Source organism: Contarinia nasturtii, unplaced genomic scaffold (assembly GCF_009176525.2).
Source record: "Contarinia nasturtii isolate CC-2019 unplaced genomic scaffold, AAFC_CNas_1.1 Cnas_scaffold_1699, whole genome shotgun sequence".
NCBI classification, from domain to species: Eukaryota; Metazoa; Arthropoda; class Insecta; order Diptera; family Cecidomyiidae; genus Contarinia; species Contarinia nasturtii.
In genome coordinates, this window is record NW_022199032.1 from 499,214 (window position 1) to 521,141 (window position 21,928).

At 35.0% G+C, this 21,928-nt stretch overlaps 1 protein-coding gene across 3 annotated transcripts in view; it reads right to left on the reverse strand.

Annotated features, from left to right (window-relative positions):
• The window catches only part of LOC116346843 (laccase-2), a 58,917-nt gene extending 47,590 nt beyond the window's left edge, over positions 1–11,327 (reverse strand). For 2 of the 3 annotated variants that reach the window (XM_031777090.1, XM_031777092.1), the window contains exon 1: positions 11,001–11,327. In XM_031777090.1, the coding sequence (XP_031632950.1) occupies positions 11,001–11,124 (124 nt within the window). In that variant the 5' untranslated portion in view covers positions 11,125–11,327. The remainder of the gene's footprint in view (positions 1–11,000) is intronic. The other variant, XM_031777091.1, reaches the window with a different exon arrangement.
• Between the last annotated feature and the right edge of the window lie 10,601 nt (positions 11,328–21,928).

Here is a 21,928-nt window from a genome sequence, read left to right on the forward strand (position 1 = left end):
GTTAGTGAATTGCAAAAACTATCAAAAAAGAATCGTGCTAGTTATTGATGGTTTTTTGTCCATGCATTGACTTACTTTATGACCATTTTCGTTTGTAATTAATTTTAGTATTTATTTTGTGTTTTTATTTTCATCTAAATTTTTCATTTGAATTTGTGTTGTTGTTGTTTTTTTCTGAGAGCGACTGAATAATCGCGCTCAGTCTCAGTAAATCTGTTTAATTTAAGCAATCATACACACGACGGTCCGACTTGGTGATCATTGCACGTATTCTTCTTATCGAAGTCGATCCGTCGAACCGGCTGCTGGATGACAGCCCATTGACGCGACTTAAGCATATAAATTTTAATCACCGTTTTTTCAAAAATGAAATAAATACGAATTATATTGGTTTATGATGCCTGAGATTTAGTTCAACATTATTTTTTTTTTTCATTTCGGTGCACCGTTCTCTGTCCATAATAAATGCTGTATTTAATTTTGTAGAGCAGAATTGGGTATTTGATTTGGTGTAGTTGTTCCAAAGAATGAAGCAACTGTGGTGTGTGGTATGTTAATTTTTATTATCATATTTGGTATTTTTTATGCATATGTGTTCACTTCTATTTGTAATGTGAATGTGCACGAGCGTAAAAATTTGACTGCACAGCGATATGGCAAACAAATACCACACGGTCCCGAAATCTGAACGAACAAAATGAAAAACAAAAAACTACACTGAACATGAAAGTAGCAAACAAGCAAAAAATTTATAGTCAAATGAAGGTGTTATTGATCACGACAACAGAACGACACACATTCCGGCTCCATATTGTAAAGAATATATGTGTGGTTTTTGACTGTTTTGTTATTTCTGTTTACACAAAAAATCAGAAGACATAAATTATTTAAAATGTCGAATAGAATACACACATATACACAACTGGAGAGAGAAATACCAAGAGAGAGAAACACATAAAATGTGTGGCTGTGGGGCTGTGCTGGTTGATTTTAACTTGGTGTTTGTTGTTGCTTGTTGATCTTAGACTGAGATCTCTAACTTTCGACAAGTACAACGATTTAGTGCGCCACATTACCAGCACATATTACATATATGCAATGTGGAAAATTCCGTTTTTGATTCGACGATGGCGCGAGAAAAATAAATAAACTAAATAGACAAGAACACACGTTGCATCTGTTGTTTGGGTGCCTTGAATGACGATGTTCGCCCAATCAATTCGATAAACACACACACAAACACCGTTGGCTGTAAAACTGCCATTGCACCCATTGTTAACAACCGTAAAGTGTACACCATGAAAATCAAATGTCAAATGTATTTCTAAACATAAAATGAGCAAACAAGAGCGGCGCGCTCATCGTGCAAAAAGAGAGATTCGTTTAAAATAGGTTTTTTTGTTGTTGTTATTGTTGTGGCTAGAATTCATTTCGGTGGAATTGCAATGTGCACTGCATTTGCTGATGACCTTCTTGTAAACAAGGCAACTATAAACCTTTTAATGGGACGATCGAAAGAACGTTCGACATTAACATCGTGTCAAAAACAAACTCTTGCTGTTCTGCAATTCTACCAGACCGTTTGCTTGTTTTCGCTCACTCACTTCGGTTTAACTTTTCGTATCGCGCATTGCGTACACACTCGCCGCATAAAATTGTTCGCTTTCAAATCAATGCCAGCAACAGTGATATAATTGGAATTTAATATGAATAAATCAAACAAAAACAATCGACCAAATCAATTTTTTCTCTCTCTCCCCATTTGCATTTAGTTTTTCTCTTCTTTATTCAATGTGTCGCGCAATCGTTCTTGGCCAAGCTACATGAACAACAACAACAAAAAGCAGCATTTTATCGGTCGATGCACGCGCACGATCCATTAAGCCCATAGTCTGGTTCTGTTCTTTAAAGCATAACGCACACCATTGTTTAATCATTCAAACGGTGCACGTGTCAGCGAATCGGCTTAACTTCAAGTACTCTTCAACACCCATTCAAGTACATCAAAAAATGTAACGCTTGATTAAAGACAAAAGGAAAAAAAATACACACGCATTTTTGTTTGCGGTACACTCTGCGAATTGAATGTTGCACCAAAAATTGGTTCTCGACCAGAAATTGATTGGATACGCGTCTGTATCGGCATGTTCACCTGTCGCAAATCATCATTAAAAATTCGATGTCTATCTTCACGAAAAATTCAGTTGGCAACATGGCAAGACTTTTTTCGCATACCGAATAAAGGTGTGCTTTGACGTTTGCACCATTTTCCGTTATTTTGTTGATCGGTCGTTGTTGTTGCTGTATTTCTTTTTTTTTCGTTTTTTTGCACTCGAACAGAGTCCATTAGTCATCTTAATGCATCGCATACACCATACAAATTACAAAAAATTTAAACGATTTGTGTTTGCATTCCGATTATGGTCAAAAGCATGATCATGAACATACCGCCAAACGCGCAGAAACAACATGCGCTACACACTCATAATCTGTCATTTTTTTTGTTCGCCGTGTCAAACACACACAAAAATTGAATCAAGTCATTTTAATGGCACATAAAAAAGAGTGCGGCAAACATACGGATATGTAATACATTTTCAATTCCATATTGATTAGTTTGCTCTAAAGTGTAACAACCGTCGTAACCATTTGGGCCTTTTTATTTGAATGTTTTATGGCCGTTTTTTCGCCGAACTGTCTTGATCTCTCTCTCTCTCTCTCTCTCTCTCTCTCTCTATCTCTCCCGCTAGCTCGTTCTGCATCGCAATTTGAAGCGCGCAATTGCGAAATGGGCCCGACTAACAACAAAAACACTCCAATAAAATTCAATTAAATCGAAAAATCCCAACCGAGCTGCGCTCGCTATAAAAGCACAATTAGGCAAACGAAATTGGATTTTTTTCCTCCGCTTCTTCTTCTTCGTCGTCGTCGTCGTCATCTGTTGTTCATGTGAAAAGAGTCGAACCGATTTTGGGGGGCTAGTGCATAAATGGACATGTACTGTCTAACGGAATGAAAATAATTCATTCAAAAAAACGGTACATACTCGCACACCACAACCAGCATGCAAACAGAAAATTAATGTCATTTAAATTGGCCAGCGAGCGCAATTTTCTGATGATTTTTTACTGCACCAGGGAGAATCAAGAAACAAATCACATCTCAACGTATTCAGATGTCGTTTTCTCTCTCTTCTCGAATTGAATTCGGATAAGAGTGCAGAAAATTAAATTCGAAAAATAATAATAAAATTGGATACATTTGAAAGTTGAGTCAAGAGCTACCAATTTCGAATGTTTTTTTTAGTTATTCGTTTTCGACATGTGAGTGGCACATTTGTAAAATAATATTCTTTAATTAGTGCAATAATTACGTTGAAAAAACTTGAATTCTAATTTAGAAAATGACTTCTAAACGGCGTCAAATCAATGAAATGACCAAACGAACAATACATTTGCATAAGATGAAACAAACCAAAATTAAATGAAATTGAAAACAAAAATACGGTTGGCCACAATATTAAAAGCACATTGTTATGAATTGTGGATTTCAGTTGGTCAATTGCATTGAACCGTGAATTGAGCCGAGAACGAATGGCCATAATAGATGAATGAAAGAATTATAAATAGTATGTATTACACACACACATTGTCAGATATATACATTTTCGCTTGAATGGTCGCGAAAATAAGCCAATTTTCAATCTAAAATTACTTTGAATTCATTCCGATTCACCAATATATTCAATCAGTTTCATTTTCCAACTTCATTATGGTAATTGGTTTAATACTATTTACGAACCACCGGGTTAATTGACTGAAAAATAAAAATAATTTTCGACTACTGATTGGGCGTATGTGATTCCATCGCGTAATTGAACGCGTCATAACAATCTAAACGACTGAAAAATATGTTGCCGTTTTAAAATTGTATTTAGCAACAGGTGGTTTCGGAAAAATGAACGTACATTTTCTGCAATTATTTTCGGTTGACATTCGGAACGAGAATTCAAATTATTCCTGGCGCTTAATTTAAATGGCAATATAAACGTGGATTCATTCATTTGAAATTCGTTGCATCGAAATGAATGACAGGTATTGCATATATGCATGAAAAACGTACAATTGCGTGTTGAAACATACCAAACAAACAAACAAACAAAAACAATCCGTTCTCAATCAAGAAGAGAAATGTGCTCGATTTTGACTGTTAAACACAAAACCAATTAGACGCAAAATGTTCTATCGCCCAATTTATTCGGATGAATAAAGAAAAATGTAGGCAACAATTTTCATCGTTCGTTAAAATTCGCATTGCCGAATTTAGTTGCACGAAACAGAAAAATCCACACCAATTGAATGTTTGGCTACGTGCAGAAAAATGCACCTTCGCCAGAGGTAATCGTTAACCGGCGCATTGTATGTAATACAATTCTAAGGTGTTTGCATGCTCATTCCATGCCACTATTTTACTCGTTACAAAAGGCTTCATTTTATTTATGTTACGAAATATACACAGTTTGACAGCGATTATTTTGCAATATATCATATTTTTGTGTGAGTGTGTGTTTGGAGTTTTCTCTTTCGATATATAGCATGTTTCGATTTGGGTCCATGTTTCAATGTGTTTGTATGTCACGAGTTTATATTGTGCAGCGAGTAAAATGTTGCATGCCATCCATTGTATTGTCTATTTTTGCTAAAAGTACCCGTACTATTTTTGGGCTGCCTGAATTTTGGCTTCCACACGATTTTCTTTTAAATGAACCAAAGATGCCTTTTGCAAACGCACTGAAATCTTGACAACAAATCGACTTTGCTTTTTGATGAGAATGAAATTGAACAAAAAAATGGCAGTGTTTGTAAATCTCGCAACTTTGCCTTTAATTACATGTTAAATTTGCATGAAATTGTCGCCGCCGGTATATGAATGAAATTATGTATGTATGCGTGTATGTGTGACCACAAATTTATAAATCATTTCTTTACGGTTTAAGTGTTTCAAACCTCTATTTCGTTCTCTCTCTCTCTATCTCTTTCAACTGTTCAGGCACTGAATTGACTTGGTCAAATGACCTACACCGTACATCGTTATCATCCAACTATACAGTTGTTTCAATAAGAAAAACACTGCGACCCGAACAGCAATCAGTGCAATGTTGCTTAGAAAATTGTGCTCTCGATTTTTCACATTGAGACGGTTTTTTGCTCCGTTTCGCATAGAAGAGATGGAGAGAAAACTAATCACATTAGACAACCAAGTGACTGAGAGATATGGCCAATAGATTAAACCCAACAGCAAATTGTTGCAGCCTATTTTTTTTATATCTCACACAGTATACTCTGTGCACTTGATGTATGATTTGAAAAATGGTTACGAATGAAATGTTATTATATTTCAAGTTCATAACATCTCGGAACAAGTTTTTTTCGTCTCTTCACAATCTGCCTTCTCTCTCTCTCTCTCTCTCTCGCTCTCTTGTTTGCTTCTTTCAATCGTTTGCTCCATCATCGAGTGGACGATGCCAGCCTGTGGCCATATGATTTGTGAGTATTTGATGACCAAGACCGTCATAATCTTTTTTCTCTTTCTTCTTTTGCTCTCTTTATTATGAGAGATTATTCTGCGGAGCGTTCGCTTTCTGTTACACTTTCATCACGTCAAACCACTTTAATTCAATTAGAGAGAGCCAGATTTCATTTCGCTTTCGATAAGTCACCGAGACGGCGAGATGATAACTTCCAGTAAAAACCGGTGCGACACACCACCCGATCACACTGAATTTATTCAATTTTGATATTATTTATGTTTGACATAAAATACAATTATGCATACCAACACATAGAAGTATCCGTATTATACCCAGCCAAATCCATTTGAATGGTCATTTCTTGCAAATCGGATCGCATTTCGCTAAAACGCGCCTAAATTTTATCAGGTTTTTTTTGTTACAAAAAAGAAAATTCAGCTTTTAAAATCGTTGGAATCGTATTGTTGACCCTAAACAAATCCAATTCTATAGCGCATTAAGTTTCGTTTATTTTTTTTTTTGCAAATTCAATAGATCGAGAAAGTGCTATTAGCAAAAGAAGTCGAGAAAGAAAAGAAGAAAAAAGACGTAGCTAGCAAATACTCCAAATCTCGGTTAATATCCAAATCGAATGGATTTTTTTTGTTGATCTGGATTAAATACATATCATTGTTGCCGCTTCTTTTACTTTGCGTCCGGTCAACAAAAAAAAAATGTTTGTACAAATTCAAGCAAAAATTGCGATTAATATATGGATTCGCTTTGAAACAAAAAGAAAATATTTTTTTTTCTTTTAGAAAGTATTGTTACTCTCACATGACTAAGCGCAAAAGCACGACACACGAACACCGTGTTTGTTTTTCAAACGCTCTCGAACTGGATATCGTGCATCCAGTGTCAGTGGCATTTTAGTTTGATCGATAATGGACCAACATTGACAGAGACCGGTCCAAATAATTAAATTGCATGTAACTCAATTGAGTCTATTTCTATCGATAGAAAATATGCAACGCACAACCGATTCAGATAAGATACGATGCATCATGCAACGGTGTTGAAATTATAATATGACATGGCGTTACCATTGCGTGTGCGTTTACGTTGGGTGTGTATGTGCGAGTCAGCAGTTTGGTCATACAATTTCTACGCTTTTCTGCGATGGAATTTTATCAGACGATTTCATAATTTGTTGCAATCATAATTCGCATGCGTCGCTCACCATGTTCAATGTAAACTGTTTTTGACCAGTTCAATCCATTTGATTTGATCTATACTGAGATCTTTGTTTATCCATATTTAATAGTTTGTTTTGTAAATTGCAACATGTTCCGTTTGTTGGCAAGCGAAAAAAAAGAACGATAATCCTGTTTATTGTTTTTCCATCATTGGTCATTGGGCGCGCATTTTGTGTTCCGTTCACACATCAAAATCAACCACATTTTATATGCATGTCTACATTTGCTTGTCTTGTTGAATTATCGATTTTTTTCCATACCGGTTTTACGTTTATCGTAAACAAATCCGTGGTGAGCCGTTTTTCGTATATAGTTTTTTTTCGTTGTTGTACTCTTTATGGTCGAAACCAGTGGTAATAAAATGAATTTTTTTATGCGTTTCATTAGGCATTTAGTAACATTTCCGTCATTTTTTTTTAATATTCTCGTCGAATTAGTTGGTATTTAGCAAAATCAGTCGCGGTTACGTTTTTCGTTAAGTTCTTGATTTGAATGCCATCAATTTCATCACTCTCTCTAATTATCGCGTGTAAATCAGAGCAAGTGCAATTGGAAAATAAACTGGTTTACAAAAAGGACAAAACATAAAATGATGTTTGCCAATAAACGGTTGCCTGTTACTCTTATTTATTATTGATTTTATTCGAACACGTACATACATTCATTTGTCAATCGAAACCGTATCGAGCAAAAGCAATAATAATTTTTCATTACAAGTGTTTGATCGTGTTTCGGAACAAATAAAACCAATCGCCTTTTTCACTTGAACCACGCAGAAATCATTTAAATGTGCTTTTTTACGGTGAAAAATCTACGCATATTGAAATATTCAATCGGAGTGAATTTGAATAGGGAAGCAATAAATGGAGTTGAAAAATTGAATGGCCACAGAAGATTAAATATGAACAACAACATCAGTACACGTGTCTTTTGTTCGAGAAAACACCATTTGGCAGGCGTTAATTTCTCTCCAAGAGTATGTGGTTTTTTTCTCTTCTTTTGTGACATTTGCCAAACGATGCAAATCTAATTGATTTAACATTTCTGTTAAAATATGTTTCGACATTTATTGGTCAATATTCGGGGCCCAAATAAAAAAAAACTTTCATCGAATTAGATAAATGCGTTCGAATTTCATTTGTTTCATTCATTTATTAAGCCCATATAAAAGCAACGATGAATGGCCACTGGTGCGGTTGCGAGTTAAAGAGTGCCGTTAAAAGAAACGGCAATTTAATTTACTCGCCTGCACTGTCAATAGAGCAAACGATCATATATCGTAATTCACATACGAGATACTTATCTATTGTGAGATTTTTTGTTTATCTATTTGTTAAACTGACTCGCCATCATTTGATTTTCACCGAAATACTTTGTATTCTGTGTTTTGTTTTTGTTATCGAATTCCAAACACACATTTTTTCCCGTTTATTTTCCTCTTTCTTTCGCTCTACAAATCATTTGCTTTCAATTTTTGCTTTTCTTCTGTTTTTAGCTCACTTTTTTTCGTGCGCTTCGTTTCACTTTGCGTCTTCTTGAAAAGGAAAAAAAATTCTGTATTTTATGGTCAATTCAGCATGATTGTACGGCGCCGTGAATGCACCGTGGATTTTTTTTTAATGTACCGTTTTCTTACATTGCAGGGTGTCCATTCAACGCCATTATTCCCGCAATTCGATACGAAACGAATCAATTGGATTCAAAACGCATCACATATTTCCAGTTGAAAAATACAATTTTTTTTTCTTCTTCTTCCTCCATTCGAATCGAAACGGGAAAATGATTCCAAAGTGTGTGTATGTGTGTGTGTGTGTGTGTGTGAGTGGAAGGTGCAACGAACAATGCAAATAAATTCCATCGATTTTCTTTCTTTCTCGGTATATTTCTTCTTCATTCAATTTTCTTTCTTCTTTTCTCGGTTTGTCTTCGTTGGAATCGTTTTAAAATCGGCATCACAGCCGATTTAAGCAATCATTTTGTATGCAATTTAAATCATCATTTAAATTAAATGAGAAAATGACTCGAAATGCATTTCAACAAATTAAATGTGACGTTGTATTTTTTATATTCACATTGGCTGCATAACAATGGACAACGTTTTTGTTGTTGTTGGACATTTGCCTATTATATTTTGCGTTTATCGTGAATTGAAAATGACACAAAATCGGTTTTTTATCGAAAGCTTCCCTCGAGCAAGAGAAAGGGAAAGATCATAAGGGAAAAAAAAGATTTGATGTGAGCGACTTGAGAATGAGAGAGTTAGAAAGAAAGAGAGAGAAATGTGGAAAAAAAGGCGACTCGCATTTAAAACAATTAGAAATGTAATACGTACAATATACGCGATATGCGAATGCATCACATTGCAGTCAATCACGTTGGATTCAATGAAAGTGATATTATGGAATAAAGCGCAAAAGCGATCATCATCAGCAGTAACCGCAGTAGAAAAAAGGCACACTTAAAACGGCATCATATAAAATTGTTGATTGGATGGATGCAGACCCGGTTTTAATGCAACAACTGTGCCACACACAGACACATCTTCGGATCCGCATGAGATTTGTGCCTTTTTTCCACATATGTTTTTTCTTCTGAGTTTCATTTCAAAAGTGCAGTTTTCGTGTATCGTGTGTGTGTGTGTGATTTGATGTGATGTGCCGTCGTTGTCGCGCAGCGTTTACATTAATTAAATGTGAACGTAATTTTAAAGAGACAGGTTCGTCACTTGAATCTTTTGTTTTGCATCGAAAATGGGCTGATGTGCGCAGGCGCGCACAGACAGACAGACGGGCAGACACATTCGCACGCACACATGATGGACGAATTGTCCATTTCATTTTAATCATGTGCATTACTGAGGCTGAGTGACAGCATTTTTGCACTGGAGTAATAATGATCATTATTTCACATTTAGTTGAAAATGGTCTCTGTGATGTCTTGCCACTTCTCGTCAATCGGGGAAATTTATCGGGTAAAATGTTCATGTTTTGTCCACTTCTTCGTCGTTTTCGCATATGCTTATTTCGTTTGTTAGTGAACAAGTCGTTTTTCTTTAAATTGTTTTACTGTTTTTTTTTATTTTAACGATATTGCTTTATATTTTCACTAAAATCGTTATTGCTTCTTAAGATCAAAACAAAACAAAATCCACCACAACTTTCTAATACGCACATTTTCGCACTTACAGATTAAATCATTTTCTTCTTCGGTTGCTGTTGTTGGTTGTTGTTTTTTTTTCGTTTTCCGTTTTCGCTCTGTTTAGATCGGTTTGTTCATGCAATTATCTTGTGCTGTCAAGCAGTATGCATTTGGACAGTGTTTGGCCACTTGTGGTGTATGCGCGCATAAATGCGGTGATTTGTCTGAACAAATTTGTATTCGCGAATGCAAAAGTATTTCAGTCATTATATTCTGTCAAATTATATGACATTTAAAAAAAAATATATATGAAAACTACACAGTAGACGTACACTGATAAAATTGACGAGATAAAATCGTCGACACTCACAGTGAGAAAAAATGCATTAAACGCCAATGATCCGGTCATGTTTTACCGTATTACTCTCTGATCGTCATGGAGAGAATGCGAAATTAGTAAGGCAGACGGGCAACGAGAGTTTAAAGAAAAAAAAAGTTTTAATTTTATCGTTCATTAACTTACGAACGGAATGCATCACTCGTATATCTTTGTATTAAGTCTCTCATTAAATTCACTTTCGGACAAATGATGCGGTTTTTAATGTGAATGATTGAAATGAATGTTTGTTTCAATTTGTTGGATTAAACATCTTTTTTTCTCTCTTTCTGCCGAGAATTCTCAAAGTGTAAAATTTTACAGTAGCAATTTCTTACACGCATATTCGATTTTCTTTTTTTTTTTTTCAATTTTCATTTTCTTATTTTCTACGAATATTTTTCTGAAATTATTTTCCAGCTAATTTCTTACATCCATAATGGTTGATTCGACAGTTAAATTACGGTTTGTATGAAATGAGTGTGATTAATTAAACGATGTGAAATCTTTCTTCTTGTTGTTGTTTTTTGATTCGAATTTGCATCAATTTGATCAGTGTGTAATGACTTTCGATTTCAATGGATCGCAAGTGTCGTTAACTAACAATCGAACGTTGTAAAATGGTTATCCATCTAGTATGAATAGCGATACTTCTAATGCGATCGAATGATCTTCTAATCGAATGAATGTCATGTAGATGGTACGATGTTAATGCACTTACCTTTAGCTCCTTTAACGCGTTTCGATTGAACTCGTACGCTGTTCACAAATGCATTTGGTAGAATTATTAAAAAACAACAAAGCACACAGAATGCGGTGGCACTTGGTTTCCACTTAACAGCCATAGTTTACTATAAATTTGTTTATCTTTGTTTTTTGTATTTCTTTTTTTCTTTTATCGTTTTTCAGTGTTTCTATTTCGTTTGAAATTGAGTAATAATTAACCGAACGACCGAACAATGAAAATAATAACAAAATCGTAATTTATCGATAGTTAAAACCGAAGAAAAAAAATTGTTCATATAAATGTAATTGATGATAATGCGTTGTATGAATCTTAGATTGAATCGGTGCGCACTTCAATTGATTTATATTGAGTTTGGTTTATTTTGAAAAAAAAAAAAAAAAAAAAAAAAAAAATGTTATTCAGTTCAGTTAATGTGCAAAACGATGTTCTGAATTGTTCGATGGAATTTCTTTGTTGAACAAATATCCTGGACGCGATGCGTTCTTCGATAATCGCTTGCAGAATAAACGGTTCGTTATGCACCAATTTTCTTTGGGTTCTTAAACTCCAACTGCATGCAAATTGGCAACGATTTTTAAAACCTTGTCTCTCAATTGCACTTTTCACAATGGTTGAATGGCGAATCAGTTTTTATTTGTTGTGGTCTAAAGTTCGGTGTTTTCAATGTTTCTTTTCCGGTGGCTTCAAAGAATTAAAAAAAAGAAACTCTTAAATTTGCACTTAGAACAACACAGACTATGGTTGATTCCGTTGGTTGTTCGTTAAAATGTTACTGCAATTGTTGTGCGCACATAGTACATTGGGTTGTTTTGCCCAAAATTCAATTAGATCAATACACCCCGATCACGTTGGGAATAATAAAAGACAACAAAGTCACATAAAATTGAGATTGAATCGGTTTTTATACACTTCACGGTTTGCTGTTTGTGGCAGAAATGCAAGAAAATTAGAAGAAAAACAATTCAAACGATGTGTCTCGATATCGAGCTGAGAATGTGTTGCTGTCGTCCAAAAATCGTTTACTTCTCTGAGATGAAATAAAAATTTGTTGAATTTATATTGTCTCAATGAGTCAATCGTGTGTGCAACTACGCGACCCGTGTTTATCGCCAAACTAAAATTGAATCGTATTTTCGCTGGCTTTATAAAACCTTTCTCTTTGGTAGTGTTTTCGGTATTATGCTGTGTGTTTTGTATTTTGTGTGCTTTTTTTGCTCTCTTCATGTTGTTGAATATATATAAATTTTTTTGCGGGGGGTCTTGTTCCAAGCGGTTGCTTGCCACTTTGTGTGTTGCGTTTGTGTATGCAATATATGTTTCATGTACAACCATACCGCATCGCATATATATATCGTTTGGTTGTAAATTCAATGGTTTAGCAGTCCGTTGCTGTCTGTTGTCGTTGTTGCTTTGGCCGCTGCTGTTGATCGCTGAACACAGATTGAAATTCACGTGTGGTGGGACTAAGAGTGCAAAAATGCGAAATACACACACACCGTATGGAAGTCAGTCGCAGTGAAAAGAAAACCACGAACCAACGCTGGTAGATGAGCTGAACGCAATGTAAAGCAATGTTGATTTTATTCAGATGCACCAGAACCAAAGGGAATTTAATTTTCAAATTGACAATTCTATTAAGAAACTCTCTTCATAAATGTTTCGTCGTTGAAACACAATTCACATTCAATCACTAGAATATAGATTCTTTTCTTCTCAATAAAGATCTTTGCAATATATTATTCGATAAGAGATTCTGAAAGGTACATTCGTGATGACATGAGATTTTTTATATTTGTTGTTATTATTGATCGGTGTTTACAACAACAACTGTTATTCTATGAAACAGTTTCGATCAAGTGCAAAATTGACCGAATAGCACACATAAGTGTGACTGGCGCTGTTCGACAACAGCAGCCAACATAATGCCCAAAGAATAAGAAAGAAAAGCAAAAACAACGAAAGAGTGACGCGAATGGTTGCGATCGTACACTCATACATGTATATGGCCCCACCGTTATATTTTGCACGTCGACGTTCGCATTCGTCGTTGACGGCATATGTGCATTAAAGAAGAGAAGAAGAGAAGAAAAGATACCAACCTAACTGTAATCGGTTGCTGTTTATGCGCTAAGTCGTTTAGCTTATTATGAGCACGTATAACGATGTAGCATGTGATGGCTTTGTCTCGCTTCTGGCCAATGAATTGTGACGCTGAAGTTTTTTTTTTCTTTTCGTTTAAAGAACTTGCGCGCACGCTCATATATCTTGGTATATTTTTGGGGCCATCATCATTGTTGTCTGAACCGACCGTGTGCACATCACGAAAAAAACTGGTAAATGCAATGTATAATTTCTATATATATGAAACATTGAAATTATACAGCTTAAAACGAGAACCAATTGTTTTTTTTTTGTGAGTGTGTGAATGCAACGCATTCAAATTCATTTTATCTGCATCTGTGTCTTTTCATTCTTGATTCTTAATGCCTTTTTAACGCGGAAGAATTTTCATGAATTAATTGCTCCATTTATTCCGTACTGTCTGTTTGTAAATCACAATTTATGTACCCATTCACTGCAGTTCATTTAAATGTATATATAACATCGAGTTCGTTTGGCATAAATGCATTTACAGACCAACAAATTGACCACAAGGAGCGATTGTTTTCTGAATATAATGTGAAACGAAACGAACAAACAAACAAAAACCCACACTTGATTCGATCCGATTTCAATATGCACTAGAGTTTGTTGCATGTTTATCCATATAGATATATATTGAGTGAAATGAATGGGAAGCCTTTCGATTACCAATTCGGTTTAGTAAGAAGGAATTTCGATCTCGGCAAGATGCCTTGTTGTGTGTTTTTATGTTACCACAACGTCTGGACCGAATGTAATAATGTACGTGCATTCATAAATTACATCGTGTTACTGTGTGTTGTTGTTTTGTTTTTTTTATTATTATTATTTTTGAGGTCTTTTTACACATATATCATGCACATAACCTCTGTTGTGTCGCACTGCCACTGCTGATAATTTCACACAGCTAGTTATGCGTAACCGCGTTGACTTTAAGTGAACTGTGCTTTTTTCGGTATATGTTTTGTCTGTTTCTTTGTATATACAATGTTGTTGATGTTTTTTTTTTCACTTTGTCAAACGAAAAGGAAATTGAGATAAACAATAAATGAATGTATGGAAAAAGAAGTAAACAAGCCTACGGAAAAAGAGAAATGTGAACCGAAATTTCGTAATTTCATTTGGATGTTATGTATGCTGAACGACTAGAAGTTAAATTATACAAAATTACCCGCCGAGCACCGGCTGCACCGAGTAAAAAAAGGAAATGAACAACAAAATAAACAAAAACAACCACAACTCACCAAAAAAATAGTCCATCACATCAATATGCACTTTCTTTATGACATCGTCGCATTCACACACGTTACCAAACGAAACCAAGCTAGCGAAATAAAAAACAGAATCACATGTTTAATCGACACGCATCATTTTTTGCCAACGCCGTTGATTTGGTTAATTTTTCTCACCAACACAGATCAATCACTTTTTCTGTCCTTCGATACTGCCAAACAATTTCTCCACACAAACTGAAGCGATAGCACATAGTAATAACCATTGTTGTTTTTTTCACATAATTTAAATTTGTTCACCGTGTGTGTGATGGAAAACAAACAAAATGACCGATCGAAAAACGGAAGACGGCCGAAAAAGAAAAAAAAATCGCAATTTCGCAATGACAATTGAAAAAGCTTCGGTCAACAATATACAACTGCACAAGTCCAATTAATCAAAATCAATTAAAGTCATTCGTCGTGTTTGTGTGTTGGCATGTTTATGTGCTTCTTGGAAAACTATAGCATTTTAGCCGGTGGCCACTGCCACTGTCATTCATTTTGACTTGACTCATTCGCTCGATTCCAATGAATTCGTATTGATATTGGCAATTATAGATTTGGCGGACTATATTCAAATGAATGATTGGCAATAAAGTGACCGATTTTGACATCCAAACCAGCAAACCAGCGAAGGTTGGTTCAAACATTTATTGTTTCGAAGCAAAATGCGAAAATTGACATGCCACGCAATGTGAACACAAAATACACTTAATCTAATTTTCAAATGTTATGTGATCTATTTAAACAAAAACTTAGCAATTTTCCAGGGCGAAAAGCTAATGGATTCAGTCGTTTTGATTGTGCGCGCAAGCATGTTATGAAAACACCAATCAGGAAGAAAAATGGCACAGTTGAACAATGAACGTGAATATATGTAAGCGTGTGTGTGTGGTATAAGAATTGGATTTCAAAAGTGTTGGATACAAATGGTCAGCATGTGATGATGTTTTTACTTTTGTTTCGCACTAGAGAATGATGCGATTATGCCATACAATAGTCTAAAATGATCAATCTGATCAGAGTCGACTGACATACATTTTTCCGCCGTTGACAATGAAATTTAGCGAATGAACAATGTTGTATATGAATCAATTTTTTTTTTATTTCGTGGACGCAATTGCATTCAATATCAACAACAACAAATTTGAAACGAGACGAAAAGTGAAAAGAGTTCATGGAAGGCCGCTGCTACACATGGATGTGTCTGATAAGAAGAAAAAAATTCGAAACTTTCCATGCTAAAATCCGAAAATTGTCGATGCAGTGAATGCAAATGTGTTGAAAAAAAGAGAAATCTCTCAACGAATGGTTGGCCTCTCAAAATGTCCGTCCAATATTTATGCTGAAGTCCGTTTCAAATGCACAACGCAAATTTATGATTTGATTCAGCCCACACTGTCATGGAAAAGTGTTGAGTAAAACATATGTTTTTCTATTCGATTCGGTTTGATTGTTCTCAAGCGCAAATTAAGTTCAGGCAAAAGATTTTTGGTTTTTTTGTTTCGTGTGTATATTATCGTTCACAAAAAAGTCCGTTATTATGCGGAACCAAAGCCAAAATGTATGGAATCAAATCATATTCGGACTGTGTGTATGAGTCAAGAATTGGAACTTCAAATTCCATGGTTAAACATCAAATGTGTTACGAGATCTAAAACATATTCAGTCGTTCACAATAACACACGTTCCCGAAAGGCATGTTACTTCGGGCACAAATAATCATTGAAAAATTATGGCTTTCGATTGGGAGAGAACGCAATAGGTACAATCGAACAAAAAAGAAGAAAAAAAAGAGACCCAAGTCAGTTCGCGCGAATGCGATCAAATATGTTGTATGTGCTGTTGTTTGCTGGTGGCTTTTTTCAGCTGTTTTTCTTGTTTTGTTTTGCTTCATGCCTGTTTTTTTTTTTATTAAATTTTTCTCAATTGACCGTTTAGTGGCTAAGTGATTTTTTTTTTGTTTCTGCACTTTTGTGAACACAACGGGAAAAAACACGACAATCGATTACAATATATTTATATTCGCTCTGTTTGCAATTAACGTACCATTGTGTGCATGTGTTTTTGTTGGTGTTGCTTTTTTTTCTTCGGTTTTGTTTCGTTTGTTTGCCGGGAATTCTTACGATTTTATATTTAATATATATATTGAAATGCATACGAAATACTGTCGATGTGTATGAATATCCGTTAGCGCGCGCGTGAATTGCGGCCTTGACAAAAAGCCAGAGCTTTTAACATTGCGCCAGTATCAAATCACCACACCCTTGATCAAATTTGTTAACAAATTTGTTATGCACAATTAAATTACATGGTGCCTGGTAAATACTTGTACAATATGATTCGAGTTGATTTGTGGGGCGCTATTTTTCGATTTGTATGTGCGTTCATGCCAATTGTCGTGTGTCTCACATGAGATTTCCATGTCATGAGATATCATCAACGGATCGGATTTTATCCCAATTGCTTAATTTTATGCGCAATTTTTTTCCGTTAAGATCAATCTCTTGACATTCAAGGAACTATTCATTCAATTCGTCGAGAACTACTTGTGATTGTGAGCGCAAGTAACAACTATTGATTGTGCTAGAATTTGTGCGAAACAAATCGAAATTGGATAGAGAGGCTTAAAATCGAGCACATGTGTTATGGTTTCAATTTTTTTTATTAAATTGACTTCGGATAATTATTAACTGAAATATGATTATATTGAGAATGTTAGTAATTAAGTGAGCATAAAAGTGCATAAGAATATGAATTTCATGGCTTAATCACGGGGCACTAAGCTCTTTGCTTTTTATACTTATATACGCTCGTCGAACTCAAAAATTTATTTAAAATTATTACAGCAGAACTGACCAATATTGATTGTAAATAATAATTACGATCACTAGCGTGCACACTCGCTATTTCTATTCAATTGAAACGCCAACCAAGTTATATTATTTGATTATTATGAACAATGAAGAAAGAAAAACATTCGAAACCGACTCATAATATCGAGGTGTCTGATTATTACCGGAGCAAAATAAAAGCAGAGAGTACTTCTTTCATTCGCGTTTCAATTTTCGATTGTTATAGACTAGATTTTGAAGGTTAAACCGTAATCGATCGTGGTTCCGGAATGAATACAAACTTTGCGTTGCACAGAGAGTGAGAGGAGGAGGAAAGAGATCACTTTTCGACTCATTATTAGATTTGTTGGTATTTCTCTTTATTTGCTGATTCATTTGTATTTACGTCATAAGCTCATTCATATTGCTTGTTCTAATGCTGTTGATTGACTAGAAAATCGCATATTACCATGTCAAATTTACACAAATTATGCCAGAGCTTGGCGGCATGTTGAAAATTATGATAAATTTCGGTTGAAAATTTGGAATTTTAAGCCAATTTGTTATAACACACTTATACACACACATACACACACACACTTGTGTTTAAGCGAACACAGCATGCCTTTTGTTCGAAGCCTTTCGGTGTTCAGATCGCGCCCGTCAAATATCGGTAACATTGAAATGTCAGCATCAAGTCAGCATTCACCACCAAAATGTTTTCGCGCTCTGATTTCGTATATTACGTTCGCGCGCTCACGCACACGCACACACCCATGCTGAGCTTTTGTTTTCCTCACATTATTTCGGTCAGCATTTTGTACGGTTGGAATGTCCAGAATCAGACGGCAGTTGGGTTGCATTCGTTTCTTTTTTTCTCTCAACTTGTTATGATGTAAATTGGATTAATCCACATGCGTTTTGTTTAATTCTTTTAAAATACGCGTATTAACGGTATTTACTCAAAAAAGTTTTTTCCGTTCATTCAATCGAATGTTATTTGCATGCTAATTAAAAGCGGCTGATTGATCGTAAACCGATCGAACTCATACTGGGCGTATAGGTTTGTGCGCCCGTTCGGACTCGTTGAATTTATGTTTCCGCTTTGCATAATATTTTGTTGATGGTTGATGAAGTATGGTTTTTGTGCCATTGAAATCGAACTTTCTTTAAACGAATTCATTTACGTCGGAGAACAAGAAGGCGGTGCTCAGAGTAGATGTTAACAATTTGTTGGCTACAACCTATGATTACGGTTTTTACTAAGCGGTCGGTGATTACATCATTTTGACCTGCGTGTGATTCATATCATTTTTCTTCTTCTTCTTTCTCTCACTCTCTCTTTTTTTCATTCTCTTTCTTCATTCCATTGAGTTTTCTTTTTTCTTCTTTTTTGGTTTTGTCATTTTTCTGCAAATGTAATTGTTTTGCAAAATATTTTACTGTTTTTCTTCAATTTGTAATCTCTTAATCATTATGTATGCAGTTTTTTTAAACAAAATATTCAATTTTCATTTCAATTTCTTGGGCCACTTTTTTACGTCCATTAAAATACTTGACAAGATTTTTTTTGTTCGTCATATCTCCGAGACGATCACGCATTCGCCTAAATACCAAAGTTTTTAAGTTGTTTCGCGCATTCACGCGTGCGCTTTTAACTCTTTTTTATCAAATCTGTCACATTAATTTGAAAATTGGTAGAAATCAAGTTACTTTTCTCGGCTTGAGTTCGGTGCGCTAGTGTTTCATTTTTTGTTGTTGTTGTTGTTTCGTTAAAATTTAATTGCATCAACTATATGAAATGCAAAACTGTGCGTCACATACATAAACTAGGATAATAAATAAATTGCTGATAAAGAGATGGTGAAAAACCTACACTGGATTAAGGTGTGGTATGGTGAGCGGACGATTTGAACTGCCAAAGTAACTCTAGATGTAAGTGACCAATATCACGTATCTGATAATTTGCTCTAGTTTAACGAGAAAAAGAGTGAAAAGCAAAAAAAAAAAGTTGAATTCTTTGAATTACCATTTCTTGCATCGCGGACAAATACACACACACACAGTCATTCTCGCTTAAAATAGGTAATAAAAAACCAATTAAATTAAATTGATAAATTGTTGTTTTTAAGTTGTTCTGTCAGCTAGTGGTAAATAAAGAAGAGAAGAAAAAGACGAAAGAAATAGACTCTACGCTAAAAGAGAAACTGCTGTTTTGTGAATGAGATCAGGTGTTTCATGTCACATATGTATGCACAACATACGCGCACTTAGCTGAAGCACACACAAAAAAAACACTAAAATATTTAAAATTGTCGCAATTTGCCGATATGTACTTCTCCGGTCAAAATAACCAAGATATGGCGTAATTCATGCTGCTTATTATTTGGTAATAATGTGTGTATGTTGATGGCCAGGCGCTAATAAGCTAAAACAAGCACATCCAATTGACTTATTAGACCGACCATTTTTACTAATAGACACATGCTACGACATTTTCGCTTGTTTGGAAGGTAGTTTTCTACATTGATCAGATAATTGGAGCATTTTTTTTAAATCGAACTTTAATTATATTCACACCACACAATTTGCGACTTTTTTATTAGAAAAATCGGTTTAAAATCTAAGCGGAATCCGGTTTTTTGATGAGAATAATTGTTCGCCAAAAATTAAGAAAAAATGCGTGTGTCCACTTGAACGGACTTTGGGAGTTTCATATAAAATTCTTGAAGACATGGCAGAATAAAAAGGTAAATAATTTGTTTGCCTATTTACGACCGTCGATTTGCCGCTGAATGGAACGTTTAATATGTGAAATTATCGGAGACCAATTAGAAATATCTACAGACAACCCAAGCACTCAATTTTTCGAAAACACGAAACAGAATACGGAGCGAGACACGAAGAAAGTAGTGTATGTGCGAATACGCTTCATTCCTTGCGTCTCATTCGTTATTCAGGTCATGAAAATTCAAATGATCTTTGAAATAAAGACTTTATTTTAACCAAAACATACTTTTTTCCATCAAAAATGGAATTTCCAAAAAAGAATTTAAAAAGCAAAACATTTTGGAAATATTTATCAGGCAAAAGTAAATTTGGCCGGTTTTTTTAATAAACGATTTTATTCAACCGTTCAATGGGTACGTTGTGGTTATTTTGTTTATTGTATATATATTGTTCGACATTCTGTGAGCCATGCACATATCTATTTCCGATATTTTTCCCTTCGCACTAAATTCGCAACGCCTTATTTTGCATAATATGCACAAAAAAAAACGTATTTTATGAAATCAGAAAGTATTCTACGTGATCGAAAGTTTATAAGGAAAATTAGCAAAGAGTAGTCGCAGTGAAACGGAAAATACGGTCCGTATTCATTGAAGAAAACTTTATTAACATGTGCATTGTGCATACATTCAATATACATGGTACATATATGTTACGATGTCCAAACAATTTTTGTCAAATAAATTCATGTGAACGTTTATTACCAATATGGAAAAGAAATGACAAGCGAACTGCAACAGAGAGAAAGAGCAACGATTAGAAAATAATATGTTCGTGTTGTTCGTGTATTGTGTGTGTGTGGACTTATTGGTTGTTGTTTTGTATGTGACACAGAAACGTGTGTAACCATAACGAAGAATATGTATTATGTGAACCAAAATCGTTTGCTCACCATACAAAAGACGACGACAACGGCAGTCACACGAAAAAAGCACACACCAACGTGAAATTACAATCAATCGACAAGTGAAAATTGTAATATGAATTTCTTGTATTAAAAGACAATTAAGTTTTCGTTACTCGGCTGTCCCAAAGATTACGAAGCCGAGAAGCACTCATTCGAAATAGAAGAGACACACTCATGGTGTGTACATACAGTTAAAACCATTGCATAATCAAACACAATGTTGAATGTGTGTTTTAATGCAAAACGTGGTAATTTAACAACAACAACATCAATATCGCCAGCAACAACGAATCACAACAACAACAAAAACTGTTTCAGTTTAGGGCGCATTTGGTTGTGCTTGCACAGTCAACGCCAATACGGAGTGTGTGTGTGCATCTGATTAAGATGATTTTATAACTTGATCGCAATTGAAAATCCTTAACCATAAGCGGAACTGCTCTATTGAAATGGTGAAAACGATGAAAATCGCTTACCGTCTGCTGTTCGATGACACGACAATATTTGCATCAGCGCGTTTTATTATTAATTTTTTGTTGTTGCATGAATTGGCAATCAGACGGTGTATAGAAAATTGTGCGCACCGTGCACAATACATACATTGGCAGCCTCACGAAAAGTGGAAAATAAGATGAAAATAATAATAATAATAATGCTTCGATTATATACAAATTCGATGGCAACATAATCGCATCAAATGGAGTCTTGGTGTTGTTGAGAGACGCTGACACAAAGCATTTTTTGTTCAGCTACTTCAATGCGCACACTGCACAGCACCTGTATTATAATAATAATAAAAAAGAGAATGCATAGTTCCAAAACACCGGCAGCCAAAACGAGAAGCAATACGATGGCGGCAACAACAACACCGAATGAAATGAAACTTTTGAGAGCAAAACAGCAGCAAACAATATTCGGCCGCATGAGTTTTTTTTCATCAAGTTTTTTTCAGAG